This window comes from Micropterus dolomieu, linkage group LG21, assembly GCF_021292245.1.
Source record: "Micropterus dolomieu isolate WLL.071019.BEF.003 ecotype Adirondacks linkage group LG21, ASM2129224v1, whole genome shotgun sequence".
NCBI classification, from domain to species: Eukaryota; Metazoa; Chordata; class Actinopteri; order Centrarchiformes; family Centrarchidae; genus Micropterus; species Micropterus dolomieu.
In genome coordinates, this window is record NC_060170.1 from 1,920,264 (window position 1) to 1,937,693 (window position 17,430).

Here is a 17,430-nt window from a genome sequence, read left to right on the forward strand (position 1 = left end):
CTTTAGGGCTTTCTCAAATGGAAGCGCAGAGAAGCATGTAAGACTGCAACTCCTTAACTTAACCTTGCCTAAACCTAACCAAACTACAACAGTTTCACATTAGGGCCCGATGTCTCGTCTCATCCAGACGCTAAAGGGTACTTTGTGCATTAACCTTAACCAGAGCAAGGAGTCAGCCATTCAGTGAGTGACAGTGGATGGATCATAAATTACACTGAACAAAATTATAAACGTAACACTTTTGTTTTTGCCCCCATTCATCATGAGCTGAACTCAAAGATCAAAGACTTTCTCTATGTATACAAAAGGCCCATTTCTCTCAAATATTGTTCACAAATCTGTCAAAATCTGTGTTACTGAGCACTTCTCTTTTGCTGAGATAATCCATCTATGTGGCATATCAAGATGCTGATCAGACAGCATAGGTAATGCACAGGTGTGCCTGTGCGTTTTGCAGAGTTTAAGTCCTTGGTTACTGATGTTTTTAAGGACAAATGTAGATGAATGTAGAATAGGTTGGTTCCCCTTAGTGTATATATAGGTGTCTGAAGGTAAATGAATGGACTGTTTTTTAATGTAGTGTTATGTTACTGTTATATATGGCCCTATTGGAACTGATGGAATTATTATTTTTAGGGCCCGAGCACGAATTGTGCGAGGTCCCTATTGAAATTTCTTTCTTTCTTTCTTTCTTTCTTTCTTCTGCAAAGTAATCTCAATTTTGGGGGGCCTAAACATACTCAAAAACTCACCAAACCAAACCAAAGTTTCATATTTTATGGGTTTCGCGAATGTGCGTGGCAAAATGGCTTGCTTGTCCAGATGTACAAAAAAGCCTCTTGGAGCCATTGCCTAAACCAAACAGGAAGTCGGTCATTTTGGATTTAATGGTCATTTTTGGCGATTTACACACTTTGTACTTCAAACTCCTCTTAGGGAATGAGTCTGATCGACTTAAAATTTTCCCTGTGCAGTCTAACCCATTGACAATTAAAAGTTGTACAAACGGTTATTATCAGTCGGCCAGTTTGTCCGTGGCGTGCTGTCAAAAATCGATGATTCGCCATGAAACAGGAAGTTGTTATAACTTCAGTATACATGCTCACATCTGCACCAAATTTTCAATACTCACTCAAAGGGGATGAGACACTGTCACTTTAGGGCTTTGGGTGGGTAACTTTTCTAATGGAAGCTCAGAGAAGCATGTAAAACTGCAACTCCTTAACTTAACCTTGCCTAAACCTAACCAAACTACAACCGTTTCACATTAACCCTGTGTTAAAAAGGCGTTTCGTCTCATCCAGACGCTAAAGGGTACTTTGTGCATTTGTATGAGATGTATGACAAAAGTGTCAGGTCGGCAAGACTTGGCTTCCTAGAAAATGACTGCTGTAGTAATAATTTCACTGATAAACAAAAATGGTCTATAATAATGGCCAACCAAGTTTACCACATTAACCAGACTATATACTTACTATAGATCAGGAAAAATATACATTTGTTTTGGCAAACTTATTTTCTAGTTGTACCAAGGAAAATTAAACAATACATTTACAAGAAATAAATAAAAATATCAATTATGAACATATAACTTTATTCTGATTGCACTGTGTTTAGAATGGTCTTAACTTTATTGGCTACCCTCATTCATCATTACCATTGCCTTGGATTAACTGAGCTTGTGCAGTTATTGAACTGAAACAGGAATGGACAGATGGAACAGTCACTCAAACTGTGCATAATTCATTGGTATAAACCAGTACCATAGACATATAAATCTAAAGGCTAAACACATAAAAAAAGATACTTCATTGGCCTAATCCAGTAGGACAAACCAGCTGTGACACAAACACTTACATCAAACATATCAATGCACATACACAAGAGTTTACAAAAGGAGTGACTAAAACTAATCTAAAAATACCCATCCGTTATGTTCTTCACTGCAGTTTCAGTAACAGGATGAGAGACAGTTTTAGTAAATTTTCACATTGCACCTCATAGTTCGAAATAGACAGAGGAAATTCAGTGTAAAACAAAACAGCAGCACACAGAAAGCATTACGGCAAGCAGATAAACCTCGACAGTATGACACAAACAGAACACAGAAGTACATCCTATCGGACAAAAAATAAATGCTGTTAAACTAACCTACAACACACTTCTACTGACATCTGACGTCTGTTGCAGTGGGATTAGTCTCAGTGGAAAATAAAGCCTTCAATAACACTGAGTCAGCCTTTACATCAGCTTCCTTGTTTCATTAATCTATAGTATTCAGGCAGAACGTTTAACTAGGAGACTTCACACTGTGCACAGAACAGTCACACATTTTAGGATATGTACTTGATAGTCATCTTACCCACACTCACAAGATCATTTCTTGTATAAATAGTTTGTTTCATAAGAACAGCAGACAGTTATAACATGAGGTGTATAACATGTCCACAGCAAAATCAATAGAGGGCCTTGGGTCTCTTTTGATGGAATTAGTCTAGCAGTGTACCTCTGCTTCTGGTCTTTGCAGCTATGAGCTAAACACAGTCAGATAAAATGGCAAAAAAAGTATATTTCCCAAAATGTTCCCTTAAAATATGATCTGCATCAGGACATGCTGTTCATACGTATAATGAACACGACATGTATTTAGGTTACACTTGATCCATCCCAGCTGTCTGCCTTCGGTCCATGTTTTCAGATCCCACTTTTGGTGAAGCTTGCTTTTTCTTTTTCTTTTACCACTCTCTTGATGGACATTTCTACCCACTCTTGATGTTTCTTCCTTGGTCTGTCCTTACAACATTACTAACAGCAGTGATGAGCATGTTTTGTTATATAGTTGCAGACTATATATATATATGAATTCCACATGCGTTAAAGGCATTATTAAACTGCAGTGTTAAGTTGCTGTTGTTCCATTGAATGACTTGTTGTTGTACTCCTGAATTTTCTTCTTGATGTGGGAGAGCTTGTTCTTTAGGTACTCACACCTATCCCTTTTTTCCAAATATGTTGGGTCCTGACAAGAAAAACAGAAATTAAGTTAATTTGATGTAATGCCTACATATCAGGGACAGTCTCTGTGGTAGTCAGAGACAATCAAGGCATTTTAATGTGGCTTCACTGAATGGGGAATAGACTAACACATACAACACAGTACAATACATTTCTTTACACAGTTTTCAGTAAACCAGACAAACATAAATAAGGAAAGAACAACATTGTAGGTAATGGGGGCACTTACAGAAAGTTATGTAGAAGTCATGTCAAAACATAGTACTTAACGTTTGCAGTAATTAAATCTTATATAAAATTAGGGGAGTTGAGAGACTTCAAAAAGATTAAAGAGAGAGAAATCTAAATTAAATTAGCAGCCTGACTTTTTGCTCCTGGTGTGGGTCAAAAAATTCACATAATGAGGAATTCAAAGTCTACAGCCCCAGCTTGTAAAACAGGCTTTCAGCTTTTGTAGTCCCAATAGGAAATAACCTTGATGACATCACCAGGGTTATTATTTCAAACTTTCAAAAGTCAGAAGCCACTGCTTTTACATGCTGAGCACTACTCTTCATGACAAGTAAACAGATCTTCATGTGTAAAATTTTCAAAAATATCTAGCATTGTTTTCACAAGCTTATTGTTTTTACTTCTACCTCTCAAGTTATATGCAATAGTGAGTATTCAATAAAGCTAGTGAGGCTTTAAAAAATAGTCAGTTCCACTGCAAAACTCCACCGCATGCTACAGTACTGAAGAACATGAGTTCATCAAACTTGTAGAAGTTCACAACATCTCAACTATGATACACTGTATGGACATAGATGAGTAAACAATCACAAGCTTCACAATAGTTCCAGTAGGTTGATGACAACTTATTAACACTTCACTGGTTATGATAACAGCATGGAGAATTCCTTTCTTAACTCAAACATTCAATTAGTGTTAACTGGTTTTGGTTGATGCAACTGGGATGAATGACCTGATAAGCTTATGCTTTTGTTACGGTGACACAGTGGTTACTATACTATAATTAAAGCATCTTGCATAACATCATGACTTGCTCAAATTTTTTAAATCAATTATGAGAATGTACTTTTATACCCTGGCAAAATGATATACACACGACAATGCTGTTGTTACATGTGCATAATGCAGTTGCCTGCAATGCCTGCAGTCTCCCTTGGGTTCCCTTATGTTTCCCGTTCCCTGTGGTTCAGTATTCCCATGTCTGTTTCTCTCTCTCTGTGTGCTTGTGTATGGTGTGTGTGTTGCCATTGTTGCCTTCTGTGGCTCCTGGCTCTGAGGCCTGTACTATGAAGCAGGATTCGAGGTTGGCGAGGTTAAACCCTGGCAGTGTACGCATACACTGCTTAAGAATACATCTAAATTACATTCATGTAATGGAACGCGCAAATGTATTTATAGTGACGTCTACTCGTGTGCTATTCCTGCCTGTTAACTTACAAATTGACACAGTCGGCCATATTTTGCCAGCTGTCCTTCCTGCATGTCCAGTTTTGTTGCTTTTAGGCTGGATAATGTGTTTAAAGTCTTCTTATTTGTCTATTATAGTTTGCTCTTTATGTTAACACGCCCATAGCTGGATTGGGAAAACTTGATTTACAGAGTTTATAACCACCGTTGTGGGACGTGATTGCAGTTGTTAAGCCAGATGACGAAAACATATCCTGGGTATGTTGAACTTGCCTCGTAGTACAGGCCTTTAGTTTGTTCCCCCACCTGCCTGCCATCAGCTCATCCTCCTGCAGTTTATCTTCTCCGGCACATCACTCCTTGACAGAGTGTTGTTTTTGGGAGCTCTACCTCTGGCAAAACTCCAGCAATACTTTGTCTATTGATTTCTGCTTCCCTGTGTCCGTTTTCTATACTTAAGGATAACTGCCAACAACCCCTCCTTATTCCCTCCACTCACGCCAACAACACTCCTCCAGTACCACCGTCACCCCTGCTCCACTGGATCCCTCTCTCCCAGCCACCAGCCCACATCCCAAATTGATGATTCGCCCTGAAAGAGGAAGTTCTGTGTAACTTCAGTGTACATGCTCACATCTGCAGCAAACGTTACGTGCTTGATAACAGTCCTGCCCCAAACACATCTACATGTTCAGTTATAGTCGTCAGCGTCCGAAGCCCGTGGCAAATTCACAGCCACACCAGCAGAGCTCCAGAATCTGCAACGCGGCCGCCTCACACCTTGACGCGTGACACGTGCGAGGGCCCGTCTAACGCTGCTGTATGTTCTTGTCATTTGAATTGCTATTCTGTTCCCTTTCTTGGCCAGGGAACCCTTGAAAAATAGATGTTATCTCAGTGGGTCTTTTTCACCTGGTTAAATAAAGGTAAAAATAAAATAATAAAAAATATCTACTTACATTTTTCTTCTTCTGATATTCCATTAAAATGCCATTGATCCGCTCCTTTTCCTGAAAGAAAATTAGCCTGTGAAAATTAACTACTTTTAGTGTGTGTGTCCATGTGTGTTCCTGTGTGTCTGTGTGTGTGTGTTTGTACAGGGTGGAGTGAGGGTTGTACCATTTGGCTGGAAGGCCGGGAGGGAAGGTTCTGGATTATCTCGTCCATCTCTTCAAACTTCTTGGCCATGGCCTGAACCTCAGCATGCAGCTCCTTGTACTCAGCATACTGGTCATTGAACACAGCCCGATACTGGTCCCTCTCCTCCTCTGAGTGGATGCTGGGGTACTTCCTGTGAAGGACAGGAGTCAACACATTTTCTTGAGCCAGTGGCTACATTCACATTGCAGCTGAATGTTGTTCTCTCTTAGCAGCACCTACTACATATGACAAGATCAATCAGTCTGTTTTACGCAACTACTGGCCAGCTTACCATGAAATCTGCTGTACAGCAATAGTCAGGTCTTCATTTGTACTGTGTGTACTGAGCAGAGGTGGGACTCGAGTCACATGACTTGACTCGCAAATTTGAAGACTTGAGACTTGCTTGACTAAAACAGACAAAAGACTGGACTTGACCTTGTGTTCATGATCTGAGACTTGACTTAGACTTGAGACAGATGACTTGAAAATGACTTGATTTTTTTAAATAAATACCTGCATTCACTCATTCCAACCTTTGCGCATAATCCTGCAACCATACAACATACAATAACGTTGGTACGAATCTCCGTAACCAGCGGCGTAGAAAAAGGACAGTTACGTGTAGTACAACAAAGACATTCAAGGATTATGTTATCGATGACGGTAGGAAGAAAAGAACAGCGGTCTGCAGTTACATGACCACCTCGACATCCAACTTCATCTGTCTCTACAGAACCCATAAAGAAAGATCCGTTACGTGAATGCAGCTTTTTAGCTAACTTTACTTATAGGCTGGTCGAACGCATAGCATTAAGTTTGAGCTACACCCAGTTGTTTGGCTGCAGTTTGTAACTTTATGTGAAAACCTCCTATTTGTAACAGGTCCTGATGACAGCTCTCTTTATGAGCCCACAACTGCTATATGATACTCCGTTTGAAAGCCAAAATCCTCTTGATTCGACCAATGCAAACCATTTCAAGATACAATCACCACAGCAGTACCAGTACAATCAAAATTGACGCGACTCACATTTGGAGCCTCATAGTAATCCACTGATCGATTATATTAAAACAAAAATGGTCTTGTTACGTTGTCAAAGGTCCAGACAATCCAAACCAGTAAAACTATTTAGTCCAAAACACATTATTCCATCAATAAATCCCCAGGGACTGCTGCTGCATCATTTCGTATTAGCGGGCAAACATAGCTAATATGTCATTATAACCGTAATAACTCTGATATCTTGTATTCAAATCAGAGTGACACCTAATTCGACCCAATAGGAGCTCACATGTCCATTTCACAGCCTACAACAACCTGAACCCTTTAAAGGGTTCTGACAACAACCAACGAGAGCCCACACTGTAAGGAAGAGCCAGCCCCTATTATTTCTTGGGTAAGCCGAGCCAATTGCAACCAATTGTGCCGATGACTGGCACTTTGTGTAGCCAATAAAATTCTGAAAATAATGATATCCAGCTTCCCAAGTTCATGATCTACCAGGGAAAAAAACACATCGGCGTCAATCCACGGGCAAGGATTTTACTCTCAAAGTGCACCAGATTGATGCATTTAACTTTAAAATGTACAAAATTTTCTTGTGGTCTGAGGTCCACCCACCATAGTTTCACAAAACCCTGTAGGAAACACTGTAGCTACAAGTTTTTTGAAGTGGGGGGGATGCTTTGGGACCATCAATCAATCTTCAATCTAGTTTTGTGCTTATAAATTAAATGCCTGTCCCATATAGACACCTGTCTCAAATACAGGCAGATTGAGTTCAGTATTGAAGAATATAAAAGCATAAGCTATTAATTGAAGTTTTACAGTAAGAAGGTAATACTCACGCCACATAGTCAGCTATAACGACAGGTTTGGGGATGTGTCCAGCTGGTATGTGACCTCGGAGGATCTCTGGCTCCAGTGCCATCCTAGAAGCAGCTGCAGAGTTGATCGGGGCATCCATTAGGTCTGGCTGGATGGTAGGGAGAGGAGTGTGCTCAGAGGCCCTGGAGGCTGGACCCAGCTACAGCAGATAATCAGAGTTATGTGTACTGTATCATTCATTGTATCGTTCATGTGCACAGTGTGCAAATGCATGTTTGCTAGAACAAGGATCACAAAAGTAATCATTGATACTTACTATAGAAAGGGGGACTGATGATCCATTAGTTTTCATCTAGGTTTATTGTGATGAGAAAAAGAGATGATTCATTAGATGTTCAGTGTTGAAATTGTTAAAAAATAAAATGAATGACCACTTTAATGAAACCTTGTGTTTTGAATGTTACTACTGTGTTGAGACTTCTTGGTAGATTTTTCAGATCTGACATCTGAATACAACATGTTTATTATGTAAAATCCAACTGTTAACATGTATGCTCAACTATGTATGCTATTGCCAAATAATTGCCAGAAGATGGTAGCTAGGTGCTGTAGGTCATACGAATCAGTTTTGTGGCCCACAGTCCAGTGTGTTCAAGTGTCAAACATCATGCTCAAAGAGGAAACTAATAGAGTATCCTCACTGGGGTTAACTATACTTCATTATTTTCCCTTAAAATATTTAATAATATTATATTATAGGTCCCCCCATAGTTTTGTCTGTTTTATAAATGAGAACAGAAAATGAGTTGGAAAAAGTTAATGTTTTCATGGAGTCTGGGCAGCATTGTTTATTCACTGCACTTGGAAACGAATGCAGCCATAAAAGTATGGATTCCTTACGCAGAAGTCTGTTTTCTTTTCTGAAGACTACTGAATAGCTCACAAATGTTCAGGCAAGCTTAATCTTTGGTCATTTGTGATCCAATGTTTAAATGTGATTCAGAGATATCGCCACATTTCTTTCAAACTAATTTGGTTGCAGATATCCAGATTTGGTACAGTTATAATGCTGCGTTTCAGTCTAAGTTGGAGGTCGGAGTTTTCCAGTTGAAATTTCCACCTTCCGATCTCAAAGCGTTCCGTGGCCCTGTACTACAAAGCAGGATTTAAGGTCAGTGATGTAACTTCAGGGTCAACTCTGAGTTTTCAGTCCTACAACGGTGGTTCATTTCTTACTGGGCCATGGTAACTTATGCTGAACAGTCATCCTGGGCCGGAGCAGGTTATCTTCCAGATAAGAGATCAATGCTATAAAAACACTGCCTAATGACTGACCAATTAGCTCTCTTGGAAAATGACATCACCACCTGTAGGAGATCCCACAGACTGTTTTATGGGCTGCTTTTATGCTGTGTGTGATGCACTGATGCTTTTGTATATCAATATCATCCTACAGAAACAGTATGCTAAAGCCTTGTACTTGTTGTACTTTAAGATATGACAGTAAGCCTAATCACTGCTTTGAAATGTGTTTTTCTTTGCTGCCAATCCATTTCACACAGCCTGTTATAGCTGTTAAAAGAAATGGGTTTCAAATATATGTATCTGATATTTTAAGAGATGAGAAGTTCTTGGAAGTGAACCTGTGGCCTGTGGCTTTAACATCGAACCGCCGGCACACAGCCGACACAAAGAATGAGGCTATAATTGTCCATAAGAACACATCATACATTCATGTACTGTATATGATAATTTATGCAATCACAGTCTGTGATTTTCTGTCTTCCTACACGTGGCAGCTGCAACTGTGTTGCTTTTAGTCCAGATTACGTGTGTGCCTTCTTCATATTTGTCTAATATTATGGTTACCTCTTCAGCTTTGCAAAGCATAATGTCCATATAAGTACAGAAATACAAATGTGTATATGTATGTGTGTGTGTGTGTCAGACCTCCTGTTCCAGCCCCTCCTTCCTCCTCCTGGCTGCTTCATGTCTCCACAGCTTCAGACATACACCTGCACTGATGAAGTACAGCAGGGTAGTGATGAAGAGGAAGACAAGGGCTGCTGTCTGGCCAGCTTCTGTGCGACAGAACGCTCCGTTTACTCCACTATTGAAGACCGGTATATAGCACAGCCCCCCTCGAGTAGTGTCCCTCACATATACTATTGCTGCTGCCAAATAGAGCACTGCCAAGACTAAGTTGATGGAACACTCTGTGAGCGGCCACCATGAAGAGTCTAGAAGGATGGCTCTGTAGTATATGGTCATCCCAAGAACAACCAGAATAACAGTCACGATCCACGCAAGACCAGCCACCACCAGGATAAAAGGTGTCTTGGGGCCTGTGTAGTAACTGCCCCCATATCCACTAGCACTTCCACCGAGACCCCCAAACAGCTGAGGCTGGGAGTATCCATACATATTGAACCACTCGTTGTCCTTATGAATATAAGCACAGACGCAGGCGAACACAGCAGCTCCCAGCAGCAGTTGAATACAGCCCAGGATCCTAAGCAGGCCAGCCCAGGACTTCATGTAGGCGTAGCGTTGGTGGTATTCCTCCACCCGCTCCTGGTAGGTCAGGGCCGAGAGATTGGTGGGCACTGCTGATACGGAGTCAAAGGCTTCAGCGCCCAGCAGCAGCCTGTCACGCTCCTTCTGAGAGGTGTAGCTGCCCCCAGAGCCACCAAAGGGGTCCCGATAGGAGCCGGGAAGAGATGGAGATGGAGGGGCAGAGTGGGGAGGTGAGCAGGGGAGTCCTAACGTGGTGTGGCCACTCCAACTCTTCTTGGACGAGGGGACAGGGGACTGAGAAGCAGGTAGAGGTGGTGGTGGAGGTGGGATGGACAAACCCTTGCTGCCACGGTTACCACTGTTGCCACGGAAGAAGTTCTTGACAGAGTCTGGGATGAAGCGGCGGATCGGCTTAATGTCCATGACATCACTTTCGCCCTCCATTGGCTCATCATCGTTGGGGGGGTAGAAGGATTCAGGCCCAACAGCTGGTTGTTCTGGTAGAGGGGGAGGGGGAAGGGGGTCTAAGCTGGCAGCCGGCACTGTTCCATGAAAGCCCGTCAGGGGAAGAGGGAGAGCTGCATCCCGCCATAAGGAGCCAACAGGGACGTGATCATAATGTGGGATCTCTTGCACCCATCCGAACCTGGTGACAGAACCAACTCTTCTTGAAGACATCGGGACCTGGACTGTGCTTACTACTGAGAGAAACAAAGAGGATTCTTCTGTCAACAGATGGACCGACAGTGGCTTTAAAGGATAATTCCACTTTATTAAAATGTGGGTCTTATTTTCATAGCTTTGAACACAATTTGGCCAGTTTATGCTGAGATTAGATGACACAATATCAGCTGGACATTGTTTTTCAGTGTCAGGAACTAATATGACCATAGGGCCTAACAATTTCTGGTTTTATCTAAAGTAGTGTCAGAGCGGAATACAACGGGAGCATTATCTAGAATTATTCACATCTGTGGGTGTAATGTTAACCTCTGCACTCTGCTGGTCACATAAACCCCCTTTGTACTGTCCACCTTCACTACTCACTGACCATTTATGTTTTCCAGCTTCACTTAAAGAATGCAAAAGTAATTACACAGGTGATTACATTTGTTGGGGCTGTGAACACATTATTTCAGAAATGACAAGTGGTCCAGGTCTCTGGCAAGTCTGGTAGCAGACCTCTGAATCGCTGCCCACATCTCTGAATTTTTCAGGGACTTTATTATACTTCAGTCAGATTATCAGGTTAGTGTTTGGCATGATGAAGACTGAAATACACTGATGGTTTTAACACTGTAATCCAGTCCAAAATCTACAGAAACTAGCAGACAAAGCTCTGGTCTGCATTTTCTGGTCTGGCAGTATGACTGGCTCTGGTTTACTAACTCTAATGAAACGTCTTTCCGAGAATAAGTTGAAAATGTTTTAGTCTATTCAAAATAGGGTACAAGTGGGGTGTGTTGTTGTCTGATATGTACAGTGTAATTTACGCACTGCTACGCCTGACCAACTGGGAACCTCCAGGTCTGGAAAGTGATGCCAATGCGGAAGTGCTTTGAACCCACATTCTTTCTAATAGCCAGCAGGTGTTGACTACACTGTTTGCAAAATTAAGTCAAAAGGACCCTACTTGTCACTTGATTTATTACCTCAGTAAACACTTTTTTGTCCCAATCGCAATTACAACACAGCATGATGTTTTAGTAACTTATGGTCCCATTTAGAGGAAAATAGACGATAAAGCAACGTTTACTTTAGGGCCTGGCTACCTTGTGATTAACAAGTCACCAGCACATTAACAGAGGTACTGGAGCAATGGACTCACTGGGCTTGCTTGTCCAGTCGGAAACTTCATATTATAATCCTGTCCCCCTGGGGATTTTCGGACACAGCCAGAGACTGCCCAGCTCATGGCACAAGTTACCGCAGAGCTGGAAAACACTTGAGAGTTTGGCACACCCTCAGGTACCTTTGAGGACAACATGGCTGAAGGTAGTACCATTGTGTCACGCACATGTTCATCAGGCCACACACAAGCATCTACCAAGAAATTACCCAGGGTCATGTCTATCCCGTCACATGAAAGCTCAAGGTGAACACCTACTGTTACTTCACCAGACACTAAGTCCAAAAAATTTTTTTTGCAGTGAATAAAAAAAGGAAACACATCCCACAAACAGCAACACAGTTACTGAGTTCTGGATATCCAGAAAAAGGCAAAATTCAGTTGTGCAAATTCTGTCTTGTCTTTGTCGGTTCATTACTTTCTATGTGTGTTATGATCCCTCGTTGTCTGCCTACTCGTTGTGTTTCCCTGCACCGTTGGATTTTGATTTCTGTTTGGACAGCTTTTGTGTTTCTGGACTTTGTCATCAGCCACTCAGCTTGTAAGTGTGCTCGCTTTTTGTTGCCTTTTAATAAACCGTCTGAACTTTACCTGCTTGCCTACGTGTCCTGCGTTTGGGTCCTCCAACTTGCTCAACTCTGCCATAACCACCACTGAACGTAACAGCCTGTGCTTGTGATAATGCATTATTGGAAATAAAATTGGAATTGGAAGTTAGCTTCGTTTTTCTAATTGTAAATCTGGCCAGCTTGGATTCAAACAGCAGGTGGTCATCATCAGTCACGTACTTTTATCCACTGGCCATCTTGTTCCATCTCACACCCTTGATATATAATCTGTCTTCTGCATTAGGCCTGTGTGGTTAATCTGGAAACAACAGAATTGAACTGTCCGAATGTATAGAGATAATAATTATACCCTATATAGTCCATTCAATATATCCCAGAATGAATTTTGAAAAGTAGTGTACAACCGATGGTCACTAACCAAGCCGTATATACCGTCATGCAATGCGCTGATAGAAAAAAATGATTGTCCAATGGCAATGACGTAATTAACGGCGCCAAAATAATGATCGGAGTAGTGTCCGAAAGTGTTGTTTTAATAATGCGAGTGCCTCTGCGTAGCCCTGTAGCTTACGCCGTCGATTTGACGCAGAAGTATTAAATTAGCCTTATTTCAGGTAACATCAGGCGAAAGGCGGGGTACACCCTGGACAGGTCGCCAGTCCATCGCAGGGGACTAGCGACCACATTAACTTTCATTTTCGTTTTAAACAAAATGCAATTACTATTTTCAACCGCTAGGTTGGCAGCTGTAGCCCTACTGAGACATGACAGCTGGCAACGCGAGACTTGAAAGTTAGTAGACATCAGGGACGGCCCTGGTAGACAAGAGTTGCCAGATCTGGTGATAAACATATTTGTCATTTTTAAACGAGGGATATGTTACGATTTCGGCCTTTCAGCGAGCAACGGGCGAGAGTTTACTGCAAACACTGGAAGCGAAGACATTTACTGTGTATTCTGTGTCTTTTTTTGACATGTCTTCATTATTTATCTATGTTATTTGTTAACATGTGTAGGAACCATGACATTTCAGCAGGTAACAGTGTAGAGTAAGGCACGTTGGGGTTAGCTTAACATGCTGCATGCAAGTGTAACTTAACGTTACTCCATGATAACCACGGGTTTCCTCGTGCCCTTAAAAAATCTTACATTATATTATATTATCTGAATTCAGAGGGGGTAAACATGATACATGTGCAACCTTACCTATTATAATTTGTTATGAAAGCCACACATACTTTACTCACTAGATCATTATATGAAAATATGGGTATTTGGCACTAAATATAACACTATTTTTTTTTTTTTTACCTTCATTTGAATGATAATTAGGGCCCGAGCACGACCGTGCGAGGTCCCTTTTGAATTTGTAAAGATTTTTATTTTTATTTTTCTGCAAAGTAGGCTCAATTTTGGGGGCCTAAACACTCAAACTCACCAAACTTTGCACACATGTCAGAAGTGGTGAAAGATTTCGTATTTTATGGGTTTCGCGCATGGGCGTGGCAAAATGACTCACTAGCGCCACCTAGAAAATTGGAAAAGAATTAGCCCCTCGTTCACGTTCAACCTACATGCACGAAATTTTCTGGGGACATGTATCATATCAAGACGCACAAAAAAGCCTCAAGAACCCATACCTTAAAGTCAACAGGAAGTCGGCCATTTTGAATTTTACGGCCATTTTTGGATGATTAACAAACTCCGTACTTTAACAAACTCCTCCTGGGGATTTATTCGGATCGACTTTGTGCTGTGCCTTCTAAAGGCACTGAAGATGAAAAGTTGTGCTATCTGTGAGTTTTCGTCAATGGGCGTATCCGTGTCGTCAAAGATCAACTCTTCGCTGTGACACAGGAAGTTGTAACTTCAGTGTACATGGTCACATCTGAAACAAACTTTACGTGCTTGATAACTCTCCCACCCCGCAGACATCTACACACCAATACCGATTTATATTCATAGCGGCAAGTGCTATGTAGCTTCACATAGGTGACACAGGACATATAACACCTTTATGCAGCAGCTGCGTTGGGTGGGCCCTCGCACTTGTAGCGCGTCAGAGTGTGAGCCGGCCGCGTTGCATATTCTGGAGCTCTGCTGGTGCGGCTATGAATTTGCTACGCACTTCGGACGCTATATGAAGGTGTTACACGTCACTTCCTGTGTCCCCTTTGTGGAGCTACATAGCACTTGGCGCTATGAATATAAATGAATATTGGCTTGTAGATGTGTTCGGGGCGGGACAGTTATCAAGCACGTAAATTTTTGTGCAGATGTGAGCATGTACACTGAAGTTACAACCACTTCCTGTTTCATGGCGAATCATCGACGCCACGGACACGCCCATTGACGAAAACTCGCAAATAGCACAACTTTTCGTGAACGTGAACGAGGGGCAAATTTTTTCCAATTTTCTAGGTGGCGCTAGCGAGTCATTTTGCCACGCCCATGCGTGAAACCCATAAAATATGAAGTTTTTCACCACTTCTGACATGTGTGCAAAGTTTGGTGAGTTTGAGTGTTTAGGCCCCCCAAATTGAGCCTACTTTTAAGTATGTTTAGGCCCCCAAAATAAAAAGGAGAAAAAAAAAAAAAGAAAAATATATATATATATATATATATATATATACACATACATATATACAATATACTGTATGTTTTCATTCAAAATAATTTGTTGATAGTAGTCATATCTTATAGGAAAACAGTGAACATAGTCAAATGTAATGTTTAATGTTTTACTTATATTCATATTCTTACATATTCAACAGTTACGGATCTCATTTACCCGAGAGACTGGCGCCAAACGAGAGACCCATCTGTTGTTCTTGCTGCAGCAAGTAGCAGCTTAGATGAAGAACTAGATTTGGATGTAGCCTAACCCATTTATTTTGTAATTATTTACGTTTTTATTACTGCATGTTTAAATTATTTGTATTTTCATATATATATAACTGTTTTGTATTTATAATATTCTCTCAATAATTCCTTTATATTTTCATCATGTTGTATTATCTTGTTGTCTGTGTTGTAATCCTTTCTTAATAAAATCTTTAATTTGTTTATACAGATTACCATTCATGAGAACCTGTTATGTTTAAGTAAAAACAACAACATCAACAATCCTAGCCACTGTTCATTCAAAAGCTGTGTATTTGGTCTATTCTTGGGCTATGTTTAGACATCTATTAACTTTTCACTGACAGCCCAAATTCAACCTTGTTTTAGCCTAGATCCATTTCCAACCATCTAATACACGTCTATATGTAGCCGTTCAGTGGTGTTCAAATTGATGACTAGACTAGTTTTGGGCTATGGTTAGACGTCTGCCAAACTTTCACTGACAGCCCAAATTCAGCCCTGTTTTAGCCTAGACGTCTGGGCTCTGTTTAGACGTCTATTAGATGTATTTTAACCGTGAAATTGCTTGCTGGGGTCAGTTTACCTTATAGGTACCTGGACTAAATCTTCTTCTGATCAGTGGTGGATCGATTATATGGAAGTGCTAATTTACATCGCCTAGCCTACACATTTAACTCGAAGTTGAGCATCTGGCTTTTTCTTCCTGGAGAGAAAGTGCCCTTTTTTTCTGTGGTGCTTTTTTGCGCACAGCCTCCCTGTCAAACAGATACATTTATTAAATAAAAAGCAAAATATCAGGTCGGGATATGAGACTTCGTGGTTCCGATGCACGCTCTCTCTCTCCCCTCTCGCCGCGTAACAGCACACGCACAGGCAGGCAGCAGGACCATGGGTTTTTCTTGGCTTGTGTGGAGCAGCTACCAATGCCTTGAGTTAATAGCTAATTAGCCAAAAGCCAAAGACAGTTAAGCTACTACTAATGTAATAAGTCGGCTAAAGTTCAGCTAAGGCAAACAACTATACTTACAGAAGACACTACAGGTAAACAGTTACATTTGTGTCTAATAACGTCATCACAATCGCCACATAATTGATATGCAAATTTGCCGAGGCAATTCAGGTGAGTAGGATACACAGAATAACTAAAGCATATCACCACAGAACTTTCCCAGCTAAGGGCTTACATCAAGCGTGTTTTCTCTGAAATGTTATGTATAAATATGCATTTTAGCTTGTTTTGGTTAATTTATGTAAACCTAAGAAGGGTAGTAGGCTTAAAACAAACACCATCTAAATGTGTATTTTGGAAATTTTCTTTCCATTGAAGACATGAATGCAAAATAGACCAAAATCTCAAAATTGACCACTACATGAAAAAGTGTCCTGCTTTAAGCAGTAATAATTTTGACAATAGGCTCCACATCTAATAACTATCCATTCTATTAGTTTGTTGTATGCTGATAGATCTTCGTGTGTGTGTGTGTGCGTGTGTGTACGCGAGCGTGTGCGCGGTAAGTGAATAATAGCAATAGGCCTAATGTATTTGATCAGGTAATTCAGTATAATAATGCTTGGCTGTGTGAAGCTGAATGTTATCGCTTGTGAAACAAAAAGTATTTTAATAATTAATTTTAATGTCCCTCTCCTTGGTGCAGTCATTTATATTTAAGTATATACTTGAAATTAGTAGCATAGAAAACATGCACGTTGTTGCATAGTTTCCTTTGCTGTTGCTTGCTCTTGTGATAAAAGTAGTGAATACTAAAGAAGACCATGATGTGAACTGATTATTTTGTAGAAATCTGATGAAACAATAGCATGAGTGTGTTGTGTTAATATATTTAACGTTTTGTTGTAAAGTAAGTAAGTTGCAAAGTGCCTTTTTTTCACTCGAGCGCCTGCCACCCAACATATCTGTACAAGTCCCTGAAATTAATACTAATAGATAACATGGAGCCTTTTAGAAACAGTTGTCTCTGCATGTAGCCACTCCTTCAGTAAACTGGTTTAAAAAATTGGATAAGATAAATAAAAAACAAAGCAACCGTTTATAATGGAACGAACAACAAAGGCGGCATATCTCGGTCGTCATATTAAAATATATAATATTCCAGCCATTACAAGCCAAAAACTAATTCGATATTCGGACGCTGACCTACCTGCTGATGATTCTTCGTGTTTGTCTCGGTGAAAAAGGCTCACATCCTGTCTGCAACGCTCCCTTT

The 17,430-nt window shown here is 40.7% G+C and overlaps 1 protein-coding gene across 1 annotated transcript; it reads right to left on the reverse strand.

The window, feature by feature from the left end:
• Window positions 1–2,864: 2,864 nt before the first annotated feature.
• marveld2b (MARVEL domain containing 2b) lies at window positions 2,865–10,600 on the reverse strand. The gene is made up of 5 exons (XM_046034407.1): window positions 9,356–10,600; window positions 7,426–7,604; window positions 5,554–5,725; window positions 5,394–5,444; window positions 2,865–3,019 (listed from the first exon to the last, which is right to left on the reverse strand). Exons 1-5 carry the CDS (start codon window positions 10,598–10,600, stop codon window positions 2,900–2,902), a joined length of 1,767 nt encoding a protein of 588 aa, XP_045890363.1. The 3' UTR covers window positions 2,865–2,899.
• Window positions 10,601–17,430: the final 6,830 nt, after the last annotated feature.